Source organism: Benincasa hispida, unplaced genomic scaffold (assembly GCF_027475165.1).
Source record: "Benincasa hispida cultivar pf3 unplaced genomic scaffold, pf3_genome.v1.1 HicScf370, whole genome shotgun sequence".
NCBI classification, from domain to species: domain Eukaryota; kingdom Viridiplantae; phylum Streptophyta; class Magnoliopsida; order Cucurbitales; family Cucurbitaceae; genus Benincasa; species Benincasa hispida.
Window position 1 is genome coordinate 1 of NW_028326460.1, and position 17,196 is coordinate 17,196.

Consider the following 17,196-nt stretch of genomic DNA (forward strand, 5'->3'; position numbering starts at 1 on the left):
CTAGGCCCAATCTTACGTTATGTTTATGCTAGGAATTAGCAGGGTATGTATGGTTGCACCCCTCTAGTCCAACCTTACGTTTATGCTAATGGTTGATGTGGGATGCGACTCTGGCCCTACTGACTGCATGACCCGCTAATCGTCAGATGAGGTAGTTTTCGTTTAAGTCCTCATCTTCCTACCAGGGCGGAGGAACTTACGTTGGAAGCATAAACAACCACCTCATGCTATTATAATTTTATGTTTTGGGTCCCAATCATATGTTTTCATGATATGTTGCATGTGACTGTGCATTTGGTCACTACCTTAAGTGAGAACTACTTATTGGGTATATTATATACTCATCCTATTTTACAGACTTTGTAGGTAAGGACAAAGCGTAGGTGGCAGAACTGGACGTCACTCAAAGGGCCAACCATCAAACTCACTATTATGGGCATATATGCATTTTGTATCACTATGCTAATATTTTATGGATCCTGGTATTTTGTAAAATAAACTTTTTATACAGTTTTCTACCTAATTAATAAAATTTTAGATATGTTCTTTTGAAATTTTTACCAAAACTCATCTCATGATAGAAAAGTCTAAGTATGCATGTCGTAGCGATCGGACCATAATATGTAAGGATCTGGTTGTTACAATGGCGCTACACGATGGGCGTGAGCACTACACGGTGAGTGACAGCGAGAGTTACGCGATGAGTGATAATGAGAGCTACACGATGAGTGACAGCTAGAGTTATGCGATAGGCTATGTGTTAGACGATGAGCGATAGCGAGATCGTTGGGTGATAGGCGACAACGAGAGAATCACTAAATCATGAGCTATATGATGGGCGGTGAGCTAAAAAATTGAACATGAATTGATCAGTCTTAACCACCAATTAAGGCCAACAACTGTTCTAAGCACCAGATTTAACTCTATTTAAGCTGAAGGTGTCATGCTAGGCTTTAATGATAAGTGGTGGGAAGCAGTATAAAAAGGGAGGCTGAACTTCAAAAGATCAGTTTGATCAATTCGTCCATGCAAATTAAGAGAGTCTAGTTTCAAAGGTGACATTGTCAAAAGAAAGTCTCACCATAATAAGGCCAGAGAAGGGAAAAAGGGACTAGAAGTCCAGTTCACGGGTGAATCCGAATCGTCGATGAAGAATTAAGTCTCCAGGACAAACCACGAAGAGTTTGAAGCTGGAATTTAAGGTAAGCTTCCTGAGACAATTCTAAACAAGTTTGTATAAGGAAATTTCTTGAGATGAGCTATAGAATTTGTGTTATTAATTATGTAAGTTGAATCTAGAATTTCATGAACAAGCAGGCAGCTCGAAGTAAATGCTCGGACAGACTAAGGGCTAAGCATTCCTATGCGTTGGACTGAGGAAAGTTTGCATTGAAGCCTAGGACGCATAGCAACCTTGTGGATGGCCATGTCCAGCTGAAGGAACATTTAGAGCAAGTGTTGGTTGCACAAATGGGATGAGTTTGTGAGGTGCGGTTGGAAGCATTGCAAGAGCCAATGTCTCAAGGAAATTTCTAAGTACTAAACCTATAGCAAGGATTGACACCAATGTTAGAAACATATCAACCATTGAGGAATAATCCTAAAAGTTGTGAGTGACTAAATATTTACAATATTTTAAAGAAACCATGTTTTAAGAAAGATTATTCTCATGCTAGCTAGTATTACAAAGTAGTTCCAAGAAAACTATGCGTTATGTTTTAAAGCATGCCATGTAGGAAAGTTATTGAAAAACTATTTATGTGTATTTAAATACACAAATCATGCGTTAGTACCTTTAAAGACATGTTTTCTATGCATTTTGCTTTACATGCTTTAAAGAGAAAGTCTTAGTATGACTAGTATTACTTGAAGCTCGATTTTGAGGGACATTTGAGAAGGTATCCGAGCAGCTCGATACTGAGGGACATTGAGAAGGTATCTGAGCATGAGTACCTAAGGTATGACGGTACTAGTTATAATCATGTGCACGTAGATAGTTTAAAGTCAGAGATTGAGCAAAAGAGTTCTCTCTTGACTAAGCAGTTGAAGTAGGGATTTAACCTCAGCAGGGTTATTCTCAACTAAGTAATAGTTTAATGTTTTATGATGAAAACAACTTTACATGTTTTATGCTTGGAAAATGTTTATATTGAAATACAAGGTTACTGTAAAGATTTATATTTCAGTATGATCTCTTTATTGAGAATTATGCATGAGAATCAGTTTTCTTTCTTAAGTCACTCACTGGGCTAGCAAGTTCACCCCATTTTCAAATGTTTTTCTTTCCCCCAGGTAGCGGTTAAATCCTCAGAAAGTAGCTCTGCATCTGCTTTGCCACTCAAAGACAAGAGTTATTGTAGCCAGTCAGCTAGGTGGTTACTGTAAATATTGTACACATGTTATGGTTATTCATGTAGGGACTAAGATTTTGGGTGTCGAGACTTATGAGACTTGTATTGTAATCTCTGTAAATGTCTTGTGTTTATTACTTAATGTTGTTTGGCCATAGAGGAAGCCGCTGTGTTGAGATTGCATATTGGTATCAGATTATTTCCGCTAGAGTTAATAGGCAGTAAGTGTCAGCATAATGGTTGATAACTGCAGCAGCATGTCCTTTCTGAAGGAAATCGGAATCCCAATTTCCATGAGCAGCAGAAGAAAGACTATTCCAAATTACAATCATGAATCAACAAATCTTTTACAGTCAACTTCAATACAAGCGGTTATACAATTTACAGAGAAATTACAGCATGAACAACAAATGTACAGAGGGAGAAACTGTACTAACAATGGCAGAAGCGTTTCCACGTTCTAATGCGCCCTCTGATCGAACAACAGCAACCACGAGCGCTTGATCTACACGACCGCAACACCGCACGAACACTTCGCGCTCGTCCTCAACGATCTCCTCGGTCACGAATTCCTCTGCAACAACGAACGACCTCTACAGCACCACGAACGGGCTCCGAAAAACCTCGACGGTGGCGAGTTGAGTCTGACACCACCAACAAGGCGATCTTGGTATTCTCAGTGTGAGAATCCAAAGGGTGGGCTTTGTTCAGACTTGGTGTGAGGCAGACGAATGGAGGAAAGAATGATCGCGTACACGACTGGGTAAGTGGGATAAGTCAAAGACCTATCATATAGGTCAGTGCCCAATCGTTTAGATAAAACTATGCGATCGGTTGGCAAAAGCTATGCGATCGTTTAGCTCGGTTGATTCTACACGATCGTTTACCTTGGGCCAGCGATCATCTAGCAAAGCTATGCGATCGTTTAGTAAACACTGCACGATCGTTTAGCTAGCACCTGCACGATCGTTTAGTTGTCCAACCGTCGTTTAGTAAATCTGTATTTACTTGACGACTTCTTGGGTTTCTTTTCACCGGAGAGAAAACTCAAAAAACTTTTTCAAACTTTTGTAAAACCCCCCTTTTTCAAAATAGGAAACCAATTTCCTTTTAAACTCACGGTTACCATGATCAATAACCACCCACTACATTTGGTTATTTAAAAGAAAAAGTATTAATTATCTAATAATTAATATTATTATAAACATAAATGATAACCAACTTATCATACTATATTTATAACCTATAGTTTTAATATTTCATCTCATGAAACATATAAACCATAGTTCTTTTTCTATTCCATGGTACTTAATGTAAATCTCATTTACATCAATCCTCCACTAGATGTATCTCATACATCATACCGATTATATCATATATAATCAAAATACCTCTTGTCAATTTGAACTTTTCAAATCAACACCAAGAACTGATCCTCAACTGAATCCATTGAGCTACCAAGGGGACCTCATGGACTTGTAGATCCGAAGCTCTAATAGTACGTGAATAACTGACTAAACTCTTTAGTCATGGGATCCACCATCCGTTAACTGCCAGGCACTCCACTAAAGACCAACAGTTGAACTCTCCTCACTACAGATATATTATGTGTCCATCTTAACCAATCGGCAGTGCGACAACCCTTCACAGATCGCTCGTAAGTACAGCTAGGCCAATAACCATTATGCCCCCGTAGTTACATCTGTCTCCTTAAGTACCACTGATCCCTCTAATGAACATAAATCATAGTCCTACTATGACTGAGTCTTCTCTTCCAAAGAGAAGCTGTGGCCACTATGTTCAAGCCCCGGAATCAGTCCTTAAGGGAGTAATCTCTCTACTTATCCTTGCTTCGAGAAAGAAGTGAATTCCATATTGTGGATTGAGTTCCCAGCTCCCAGATCAGACAAGTCCCCAAAAAGGTAGGCACATTGAGTTGGTAATCTGGCCACTCTCACCCATACTAATCAAAGAACCGCCATCAAAAGCAGAAGTTCACAAAACACTCAGGATTGAGGTCGTGTCACCTATGATCGTTTAGGTGAGATGTAAGTCTCTAGTATCAACAACGTTATATATAGAGTCTAGTCATCTCGTGGTCCAAGTCTTATGCAAACTCTTTGTATAGGACACCCCGCTCCACGTCTCCACATGAATGGTTAGGATCTAACATCTGTAGTAGTTTACAACACTTGCAAACCTCTACAAAGCAGGTCATATCTGTAGTGTCACCAGGATCAGGTATCCAACCTTAATCCTTATACTACAGACCGATTTAGATTATCACTTAAGGCATGATTCATTTGTATATCACATAGATATGCTTAAGTTCACATAAGATAACCAAGGAGCTTTGTTTATTGGATATGAGTAAATGCCAGAATTAAATAACATTTATTTTATTCATTGAACAATGTGTATCTTTACAAAACAACGAGACTTTGGGAGAATTAGGACACCAATCCCAATACTTTCCTTGGCTAAGAGAGTAGTACGGGAGGGGGTGTGATAGGTTGGTATCATAACATAAGATTTTGGGTGAAAGAGAGAGTTCATGCACTAGATTATGTCCCATAAGTAAGTCCCTAACATGTGTACTTATTAATTAGGCAAAGATGTCGAGGAAAAGTGGCAGCCAGAGTAGGCAGATTAAGGAAAGGAATGTTGACCCTACCAGCGGAGGCCCTGAAGTTGACAGGACCTAGATTCGAAGGGGAAGGGAGTCAGAGACCTAGTAGGGTAGGAGACGACTATTGAAATTGAGTCGAGTACCCCACGGGTAAGAGCAGATCCCCAGATGGAGGTTCGAGTATTAGATTGAATCGCCTAGAGATTGGTGGCGAGTGTAAGATCGATTCAGACAGATCGAGAGAAGAAATTCGACGTCGAGAGGCTGAAAGCTTTAGGTGCCATGACGTTTGATGGAGCCACAGATCCAAAAGATGCTGAGGTCTGGTTGGACTTGATTGAGAAATGCTTTAGTGTTATGAGATGCCCTGAGGACCGTAAGGTCGAGTTAGCGGCGTTTTTACTCCAGAAAGGTGCTGAGAAATGGTGGAAAGTGATAGAGGCCAGGAGAAGCAATTTAGAAGCTATGTCTTGTCCTGAGTTTAGAAAAATATTTGAGGAAAAATACTACCCTAGTGCTTTTAGAGAAGCAAAGAGGGATGAGTTTCTTAGGCTAACTCAGGGATCGATGAAGTTCGCTAAGTACGAGCAGAGATTTTCAGATTTATCTCAGTATGCCCTTCCAACCATTGCGAAAGAGAAAGAGAGATGTAGAAGATTTAAGAATGGCCTAAGAAGGAGGATACGTACTCCCGTTACTTCTACAGCTAATTAGGTGAATTTCACTCAGTTAGTTGAGACCGCTATCAAAGTTGAGCATAGTGTAGGGGGTAGACATACTACAGACAGGTGTGGAGCAGCATGGGACTCCAGTAGAGACGAGAGGTAAGAGTTTTAGACCCTCGTTCTCTGAACAGTCAGGTATGAGGAGTCATAGAGGTGTGAGCCAACAAGGTGCGAGTCAAAAGAGGTTAAGACCTGCAGCTGGACCGAGTAGTAAATAAGTAACAGGTCGTGCTAGCGAGTCAATAGCTAGTATAGAAAGGAAGCCACTGTGTGCAAATTGTGGTAAACGCCATGCAGAAGTATGTTATGGCGACAGAAATGTTTGTTTCCAGTGCAGACAAATGGGGCATTTCAAGAAAGATTGTCCCCAGCTAGTTCATAGAGCACAGGGTGAACAGAGAGTAGTTACCCAGGTTGTAGATCAACCTAAAGCAACCAGAGCCAGAGGTGAGGGATCCGGTGCAACTAAGCAGAAGGGGGTTGTAGGATGACCCCAACAGCAGCAGCAGCAGCAAGGTAGAGTATACGCTGTGACACACCAGGAAACCGAAGAGCCTCTAGATGTCGTAACTGGTACGATAACTTTATGTAATCAGTGCGCTTATGTGTTATTTGATCCTGGTGCTACGCACTCATTCATATCTAGCATGTCTGCATTGCATATAAATAGAGTGCTTGAGCGTATGAATGAGGACTTGTTTATTTCTACGCCTGTAGGAGATACTCTAGTTGTGCATGAGTATTACAGGAGTTGTGAAATAGTTATTAGGAATCAGAGTTTATGGGTTGACTTGATTCTACTAGAGTTGCTAGAGTTTGATGTTATCTTAGGCATGGATTTTCTAAGTAAACATTATGTCACTGTAGATTGCTTTAAGAAAGAGATAGTGTTTAAGAAGCCAGGTGAACAAGAGATAACCCTTGTGGGAAGTAAAAGAATACTTTCAGGAAGTTTAATATCACCAGTAAAGGCTCAAGAGTTACTGAGTAAGGGATGTGAAACTTATTTAGCCTATGTGGCGGTTTCACAAAATAGGAAGCTGAAATCTCAAATATCTATATATATTCACACATTTTTCACTCTCTAAAATATCTATATATCTCCCATATTTTTTTTTCAAAAAAAATTGAAAATAAATAACAGTTATCAAATAATTAATTTTTTTTTTAAAAAAAATAGAAAAAATAATTACAAAAAGTAAATGGTTTTTTGTTTTTCAAAAACTAAAAAACAAATTTAACAATTTGGTTTTTATATGTATTCTACTTACTTTTGTTTCTCTTTTATCAAATTCTTTGCTAGTCATACCTTTTGTTTGGTCAACTTCTTAAACTGTAGTTCATCTACTCTTACGTACTATATTACGTCAAATGATTTAATGGTTAGTCCAAATCACAATAATATTTATATATAAGATATTGTTATGTCAGGAACTATTACTCTTAAACTTTCAAGCTTATGTATAATAGGTTTTTGAACTTTCAATTTTGCATCTAATTATTATAAATATAATAAACATCAAAGTTAGCATGAGGGTGCTTGTTCTTCTACTTGAAATTTAAAAACTAGGGTTCGAGTCTTGGCTGAAACATGTTATTTTTGAAATATAAATGTATATGTGTGTATATATATATGTATGTATGTATATATATATATATATGTATGTATGTATATATATATATATATGTATGTATGTAGATATATGTATATATGTATGTATATGTATATATGTATGTATATATATATATGTATGTATATATATATGTATGTATATAGATATATATATGTATGTATGTATGTATATATGTATGTATGTATGTATGTATGTATGTATGTATGTATGTATCTGTGTGTGTATATCATTTTAGTTTAAATTTTACTTGACAGTAGAGGGGTAAGAGAAGTACCGAACCTCTAATCTGTCGATTGTAGAAATTTATGATAATTAAACTATGCTCATTTTGACTTTTAGTTTTGAATTTAATGTTGTAATATATATATACTTTAGTATTTTCTATCGAAACATTTATATAACAATATAATTGAGGTGGCTTTGAGTCAACATCGTTTTAAACAAAAGCCTCAAGTGAAAGAAAACATTCTAGATCAAATTAGAACAACATTCGAAGGATAAAAATTTTTTCATTAATCTTGTTAATTTTGCGAAACTAATTTGTATTAGAAAATGTAAACTTCTGATAATTTCTTTTTAATACTTTTGGGTATATATAATGCATTTATATATTATATAATAAAATTACATTTAAACTTTAAAAGTGGGAAAAGATAAACCTAAAACAAGAATTAGACATCAACATATTCTTATTTCTAGTTCTTTAAAAACAAGAAACATAAAACATAAAACAAGAGATGGAAACATTAATTTTCATCTCATTGTCTTCCTTGATTTTTATCTACTTATTTAGAAAAAAATTTGGTGAAAATTTTTCTTGCTACTTTGGTGGGACTTCTAAAGATGAATAATTTTATTTATGTAATTTTCAGTGGATTTTAAATAGAATCATGTAAAAAAAAATATATAGAAATCACTAGCCAATGATCTAAATTTTATTTAGGAGTTTAAATTTACATTGGCCCTAAAAACTAATAAATAAAATATGGTTGAAATAGTTCCCTAAAAAATATTATAAAACAAAAATAGATATATAAAAAAGATTCCATTTTCATTTCAGAATTCCGCAGTAGCACAATGACATTTTCAAGTGGTTGAAATCCGGGTTCATATCCTGGCTGCGGAAAATCATTTATTTTTCCCTCATATTAAATGTGGCCTTTACTACAAAAAGTCACATTGATTATAGTATTATAACATTATTACAATTTTACATTTATAAGATTATTACAATTTTACTACAAAAAGTCATTATTACATTATTACATTTATAAGATTTAATAATATTTTAGATGCATATTTACGTTATTTAAATAGTATATCCTATTATATTTATAAATACTTTATAAGAATACATATGTTAAGTTACTCAAATTCACTCTATCAAAAAAAGTTACTCATATAATATATTTTGTATCAACTTTGAGTCGTTTACTATTTTAGACATTTCATGATCATCGTTTTTTTATTGAATTTTTATTTTATAAAATTATGGTTGTTTTCTTCCAATATTTTCGGTAAAGTTATTTTTATCAGATTTAAATTCTAAGTCAACTTTTAAGAAATAAAAGCTAAAATTTTAAAATTAATTCCTTTTAGTTTCCAAAAGTTAGCGTGTTCTTCAAAAAGTATGTAATAATGCAAGAAATTATAGGTGAAGGGACCAAAATGGTCACTTTTTAAAACTATAAGAACTAAACAAAATTAACATCTTGAAAGTATAAGAACCAAAATAAACTAAAACAAAAAATATATGGACTAAGCTTATTTTATCTGTAGCATATATTTTACGTGTATCACTTTTCTCTCTATAATTTTTTTTTATTTCAATATAATTTTGGCCAAAAACTTGATGACGGAAAATTAGAAGTCAATTACTCGACAATTAAAATTTCGTGGACGCAATATACGATGCATGTTCTTAAGGTATGCGTTGATTATCATACCTCGATGGTCATGCGTTGGAATGACTATGCGTTAACAAATGTATGCGATGACCATGCATCTTGTCACAAGTTTCCTTGCGCTCACGTCAAGTGTAACGCGAACGCAAGTTTCTCGGGTGATCTGATGTCGAACTCAGAGACTTGTAGCTAGATGAATGCGGTAATGTGCATGCGGCGGTTGAATAAAAGAATTTGAAGGGGTTGTTAAGCTAACACTACTCCTACTCCTAGCTATCAGACAACAAAATGAGAATATGAATGAGAGGTAGAGACACGACAACTCTTGACATGAAACAAATGAATGAAAAAATAGATAAAATGTGGAGATATCTTCATTGCAATACTTAAGAGTGACCGCAAGGGCAAACTTAGTCAATGCAAGCCATGTGCTCATGCTACACACACTTGAGCCTAACTTTAGGACATATGTGATGGATATGCGAAAGTGCCGAGAAGCCTATGCCAGCCTAAACCCCTATAACTTGCTCACGTGCTTTCGCCGCATGAGCGTGATGGCCATATATCACCACCATATCCTACTTCCTAGACGCATGCAATATCCTATCCATAGGGTGCATGAAAAAGCGTGCTACAACTTCTCACTAAGCAAATAAGATTTTCTCATACACTCACGCAACACACACCTTTCGGTGATTTGCTACATGCTTCATATCTATAATCCACATGACTAAGTATGCGATACTCTAGCAATCTCACTAAGTGATGTAATGAAGTTATGGATGCTAAGTAAAGAAAGGTGGGGATGGAATTGAAGGAAACACATAAATGCATTGAACACATAATGTATTAATTCTTTAATCACAAAATGTAATACAATACAATATAAGAACATAAGAGAAAATGAAATGACCAGCTGGAAGCAAAGACTTGCTTCTAGTGGATGTGCGTCAAGGCTGCCGGTGGTGCCATGAATGGGTGGTAGAGCTGACTCTCTCGAGATCTAGCTCCAGTCGAAGGCTCCGGTCGTCACTCGGAATGGATGAAGGAGGTGAAGAACGCTCAAGCTTCTTCTCACGCATTTGTTTGGATCGCAGGGAAAACCCTGGGTTGCAGGGGTAATCCCCAGACAAGTTGGAATTCTGCTCATTGACTTCTTTATATAGAGCCTGGATTGTCGACAACATTAATGGACTGCTTTGATTCTGACATTCGCGGTGCGTTAGTCCTTTCTGAATCTCTGCTGCCAACGGCGTGGTAGGTGAAATGTCAACATCATCTTTTGCTTTTCCCAAGATAGATGCGTTGATGCGTTCATTCCACCAACCTTGCGTTGATCCCTTTATCATGCGTTATCGTGTAGCCACAATCATTCAGTGACCGCATTCATTTAATAGTGAAACTCTACACGATGACCGCAATCGCGTGACGAGCGCAACTCTCATGCGATGGATGCATGAGGCTGATTATCGCAACATCCATGCGTTGATCGAACGCGTTCGCCTTTGTGATGGAGAGTTTCTCCACATGTGGTCGTCTATGCGGTGGTCCAGTTTCCGCGTTTGCATCCACTTCCTGCATTAGCTACAAAAATAAACAATTGAATGCATAATATCGCATAATAATGGGTTAGTTGAGATTCTTAATGTTGAACGTCGCAAGCTCAATTTCTTATGAATTCCTAACATAATTGTTGCATATTCTGCTTAACAGTCCTCATAATTCTAAATAAAAGGCCTAAGATGCATGCATTTCTGCATGTCATCAAACATCTCGTTATATAACTCCGTTCATGACAAAGACTTCACTTCACTAGGATGACCATAGGTAACATGACCTCAATCCTGAGTGAGTTGGGAACTCCTGCCCGTTGAGGGCGATCCTTTGGTTTGTGTTGTTAAGCTAACACTACGCCACACACCTTCTCTTGGCCCGAGAGGTGTTTACAGATAGTTGGATTATGTTGTATTGTTCATTAGAGAAATCAGTGGTACTTAAGAAGTGAGATATAACTACAGGGACATAACGGTACTTTGGCCCAACTGTACTTACGAGCATCTGTGAAGGATCATCGTACTCATGATAGGTTATATTCGATAGACACAGAAATATATCTGTGGTAAGAAGACTTTAGCTGTTGGTCTTTAGTGGAATGCCTGATAGTTAACGAATGATGGATCTTGTGGCTAAAAAGTTTCGTCAGCTATTCACGAACCATTGGAGATTTGAGTTACAGGTCCATTAGGTCCCTTGGGTAGCTTGGATAAAGTCGAGAACCAATATTTGGGATAATTTGAAATGTTTAAATTGACAAAAGAAAGTTCGTTTTTATATATGATATAATTGAACTGGTTAATTGTAACGCCCGGATCCTTACACATTATGATCCGTCTGCTACGACATGCATACTTAGATTTTTCTATCATGAGATGAGTTTTGGTGAAAATTTCAAAGAACATATCTAAATTTTATTAATTAGATAGAAAAACTATATAAAAAGTTTATTTATCAAAACACCAGGATCTATAAAACATTAGTGTGGTGGTATAAAATACATATACCTATGATAGTGAGTTTGATGGTTGGCCATTTGAGCGACGTCCAATTCTGCCATCTACACTGTGTCCTTACCTACAAAGTCTGTAAAAATATAGGATGAGTATATAATATACCCAGTAAGTAGTTCTCACGTAGGGTAGTGACTAAATGCACAATCACAAGCAACATGTCATGAAAACATATGGTTGGGAATGAAAACGTATAATAACATGTGGTGGTCGGTTATACTTCCAACATAAATCTCTTCGCCCTGATAGAAAGATGAGGACCTAAGCGAAAACTAACCCATCTGATTATTAGCGGGTCATGCAGTCAGTAGGGCCAGAGTCGCATTCAACATCAACCATTAGCATAAACGTAATATTGGACTAGAGGGGTGCAACCATACATACCCTGCTAGTCCCTAACGTAAACATAACGTAAGATTAGGCCTGGAGGGGTGCAACCATACATGCCCTGCCAGCCCTGGAAGCATAAATTTCTCTGCCCTGATAGGAAGATGAGGACTTAAGCGGAAACTAACCCATCTGATGATTAGCGGGTCATACAGTCAGTAGGGCCAGAGTCGCATCCAACATCAACCATTAACATAAACGTAAGATTAGACTGAAAGCATAACTTACACCTAATTAAAACTTGATTTTAACGTAATCGTGAACAAACATAATGCATGGGGTCCCTTGTAGAGAAACGTGTTTTAAACATGTAATGCAATATAACAATTAACATAATCATGCAACATAATAAAGGTACACTACCATAGAACATTTAAAGAGAGGGTGAGATAAACTACTTACTATGATCTAGTTATTTCTTATTATTCTTTATGATTTGATCAGTAGAGCTTTCTCTTTTTAAACTAGAAGGAAATTTTGGCAGCACCTTACCCGAGCTTTTCTCTTTTAGCCTCACAAAACTTCCTCACTCACACGATTCTTTGTTACTGAGATTTGTTTGAGAATGGGTTAAATCTTCGGCAAAGGGTCCTAATTATAGTAGTTTTCAGCTCTTCTCAGTGTGACAAATCATCGTACAGGTGGCTTCTTTAAAATTACTTAGGGTTTAAGGATTTCTCTCAATAAGACACCTAATCTTGGCTAACTTTGCCCTTACGTCATCATTCTTTGTTTGTATTCAATTTTAGGGTTTTTCTATGTATAATCTATAAGATCGTGGCCAAATTCAATGCATAATCCATGCTTCTATCCAAATCTCGCTCTTGCCAGCTCTCTTGCTCTCGCTCCCGCTCTTTCCCATTGTCTCTTTGAGAATTTCGCTCTCTTTACTCTCGCTCTCTCCAATCTCGCTCTCTCCACTCTTGCTCTCTTCAATTTTCTCTCCAATCTCGCTAGTTTTCACATGTGGTTGCCTTCACTGCTTGTGGATTCCACTTCCTCTTTTTAACTCATTCAAATTTTAAGAGTATATGGGCAATTAATTCACCTCCAATTCTTTCAATGAGCAGTGCCCACACAAAAAGTTATCTACTGCACGTTGTCTCCTGAATTAGCTAGCGTCCAACTTCTAATTAATTCTTCCTGATTCTGCTCCCTTATTCATTATTTTCGGATAATGAATAAATTTCCTATTTTTCCCCTTCTAAATTTCCACCCCTTTAAATAAAATTTTGTTCTGCTTAATATTTGACATTTAATTTCCTGTATGCGTACAAATCTGGGTTGTTACATTAATTATATATGGTATAATTGGCTAAATGTATGAGATACATTATTTTAGAGGAATATATATATATAAATATGATTTATATCAAGTAGAGGAGAAAATACTATAGTAGATATGTGATATCAAACTATAGGATAAAAATATAATATGATTATATTTATTAATTAATTAATTTTTAATTATATGATAATTAAGCCAATTTTCACGTTTGGATGTGGGTTAGTGGAAAACGTCGGTTATTGTAACCGATGAGTTAAAATGAAAAATGTTTTCATTTTGAAACCCCATCGTTCAATCGCCCAAAGAGAAAAGTGAGAGTGCGCATTGGTAGAAATCAAAACGATCGCTTAAGCATTTCGAGAGACTATACGATAGCTCTTCGCACCTAAACGATCGCACGCTATTTCCTACACGATCAGATAGCTTCTCTAAACGATCGCACGCTATTTCCTACACGATCGGATAGTTTCTCTAAACGATCATAGAGTGTGCTGGTTTTACTAAACGATCATGTACCTTTTCCTAAACGATCGTTCCCTAAATCCTACATGATCGTATAGCTCCTCCTAAACGATAAGCACTTCTGTTATTTGATAGCTTCGTTTTCCCAATCAATTGCTTATCGCCTACACGATTTGTGTTTCTTCCTTTCTCTACCGAATTCACCAAAGTCCACCCTTTGGATTTTCACTCCGAGAATACCCAGGGCTCTTTAGTGGTGGTGTCATCCCCGTTGCGGTCGTGAGTTCAGATTGTTCGTGCTGCTGCAGTCGATGTTTCCGTTGGACGTTGGTAGATCGCGTGGAGGTTTTCCACTACGTTGGAGTGCTGAAGTTTGAAAAACGTCTTTAACTGGTATGACACCCTTTCCTTATGATTTTATCTTGTTCTTAGCATGCCATTAATTAAGAATTGTTTCCATAATTGTGTGATTTGAATGTATAATTTGTATTTTGGTTATGGTGAGATCAGAGCGATCCGAACGCGCTCATGGAACTCTTAGATATGAGATCATTCAATTGGTATCAGAGCAAAGTTCTGATACTCCGATTTCATCTGTTGGAACGAAATGAGATTTACATTCATGGTGGGTGTGCATTTCTATACTGATTTAATGGTTAAATTTTGCTGTGGATGTGTGGATTAATGGATATTTTTGGGATGATTAGCCTCGGTTTGATTTAGATCCTTTTACATTTGCGATTGTTTGTAAGGGCCCCTGCATTTTTGGGCATTAATAATCTTAATCGAGTATGTATTCAAAGTTTGTTTGAAGTTTGAGTCGTTCGTCGAAGAAGCAGATCTGTGCAAGCGTTGCATAAAAGTGGTATGCGATCTGGGCAAGTGTTGCAGTTCTTCGAGGAAGGAGACAATCTAGGGTTGATTGCATTGTGCAGAAGATGTTCTATGCAATCGTTGTTGATCGCATTGTAAAGATGAAGGAATATGCGATCGTTGTTGAACGTATCGGTTAAACGATGGGGAATGCGATCAAGAGTCGATCGCATCGTGTTTGACGATCGGGTACGCGATCACTGAGTATCGCGTCGTATAGACGATGAGATACTCGCGGATTGCTTAACGCGCGCACACGCTTGACGATTGCTTAGGTTAGCAAGCTTCATTGCTTAGTAACTGACTAAACGATCGCTTAACATCGCAAGGTAAATCGTTTACCTGGTTGCACGCATCATATTGACGATGAGCTGCTCATGTATCGTTTAAAGCACGGTGCGCTAGATGATTGTTTAGGTTAGCAAGCTTCATTGCTTAGTAACTGACTAAATGATCGCTTAGTAACGCAAGGTAAATCGCTACACGATCGCATAGACGATCAGGCTTCGTGCCTTGTTGTTGTCTACGCGATCATTTAATTATGCTCTTATCATCTAGTGTGCGCTGAACGATCATCTACCCCCTGCGGCGTTTTCTATACGATGAAGACCTCCTGGCGGTTCAAGACTCGGTTGGCCTATGAATCGGTTTGCTTGATGAAAAATGTAATAGATAGTGTTTTTTCATTTCAGTTTTTGTAAAGACTCATCCCGGTCCATTAATCCTTTGTTTATTACATGTGTTGTATGTTTTTTTATATGTCATATGATATGCACATATAGTAAATCCCACCTTAGGTTATGCAATGGTCATGCATCATCTCTTTATTGTAATTGTTATAATTTAGAGAAGCATGATTTTAATTACGTAAGAGCATGCTCATGCATCATATAATATAAGAGTTATATTTATGCATGCATAAAAAGCATAGACATGCATCATCTTTATATTATAATTGTTATAGTATAAGGGTGAATGATAGCATGTGTTCTTAGTTACGCGTTATATAAAATTTATATATAGTAATGATCGGACATTGCATGAAGCATGACACATAGGTTACTTTATAAATTTTATAAAAGCCACGTTGTGCGCAATGGTTTTAGTTGTTTCTTTTTAAAAGTTAAAGAGAAATTAGAACGAAAAGAAATAAAAAAGACATGCATGCTCCTTAGGTTTAATTCATGGTTTTAAAGTGTTTAAAACTTGGATCACATAGACCTAAGATCACGGTTCTAATATGATTAGCAACCCTAATGCTTTAATCTTTTAATCAGTTTAATGGGATTAAATTGTGTAATAAAAGGTTAAAGTATAGCAAATCTATCTAGAGGGAACCTTTTGTCTAAGACGGGTTCTGTCTAAGCTGGGGTATTTAAGTTGATGGAAACGTAACACCCCTACCTGGGAACTTACCTGGAAAGGTGAATTAGATAGATTTGATGCATGCATGCAAGTTAAGGACAATCCATTAAAGGATTTATATGTGACTACTTGAACTTGTTCATATTTCATAGACAAACGTTGTTTATGAATAGAGTTTAAAAAGACGATTTAGACTAAAATCAGTAGCCGGATTGTCTAGGTTAATGAATCCCTAGGTCGAACATTCTATGGGAGATACATGGGGCATAAGATGATTTACTTAAACCTTTCATGTTTCTCCTAAATAGTCCACATTGTGAGATCTATCCTCGGCCTCGTGCCACCTTTGGCGACCTAACGGATGGTGTTTGGGTAGGTCAATATCAAGGTGGATGGAGAGAGAGTTCATAGTAAGTAAGAGCGGGAAGTGCGACAGCATATCCCTCGATCTCCCTCGTTAGCTTGAATAAATTTACTGTGCATCGCCTCGAGGCACCCTAGGAGTGTCCCCCTAAAGAACGGCAGTTTTGCACATTTCTTTATTTGATCTCCTGTAAGAGGATAAGGTAACTTAGTCTCTTGTCCTAATGTACTTCTTCCCCACAGTGGGCTCATTAGGGCGGGACTCTGGCACCGAAAGCGAGGGGTTACACTTACGCGAAATAGTTAAAAGTTAACGATTCTAGACCGAAAAATGGTAGCTGTTAGGTTCGGTTCCATGAGATGGTTCTACCTAATGGTTGATAATGTCTTATCCCAGCGAAGGGGCAACTGATCACCCCATTAGTGGCGTTTGTCCTGCCTCACTGGGGCATCATTGCAAAATAGAAGTCTATAACTTAGGGTACTTGAAACTTTTTTGCAAAACTGATTGGTTTAAAAGTGGTTTAGCAAAATCTGATAAAGTTTTGTTCATATTTTCAGAAACATTTTCAAAATGGCAATAGCCACGTTAGCATTGCTAAGTCCTGAAAAACTTACTGGCGATTTCGCAATATGGAAACATATGAT

At 37.1% G+C, this 17,196-nt stretch overlaps 1 protein-coding gene across 1 annotated transcript; it reads left to right on the top strand.

The window, feature by feature from the left end:
• The first annotated feature begins 5,262 nt into the window (after positions 1–5,262).
• On the top strand, positions 5,263–5,694 carry LOC120069826 (uncharacterized). The gene has a single exon (XM_090309876.1). The coding sequence runs from the start codon at positions 5,263–5,265 to the stop codon at positions 5,692–5,694; it is 432 nt and encodes a 143-aa protein (XP_090166002.1).
• Positions 5,695–17,196: the final 11,502 nt, after the last annotated feature.

Bases quoted from the DNA above. Each gene is read 5' to 3' on its own strand.
- LOC120069826 (XM_090309876.1), top strand. From the start codon at position 5,263: ATGACGTTTGATGGAGCCACAGATCCAAAAGATGCTGAGGTCTGGTTG.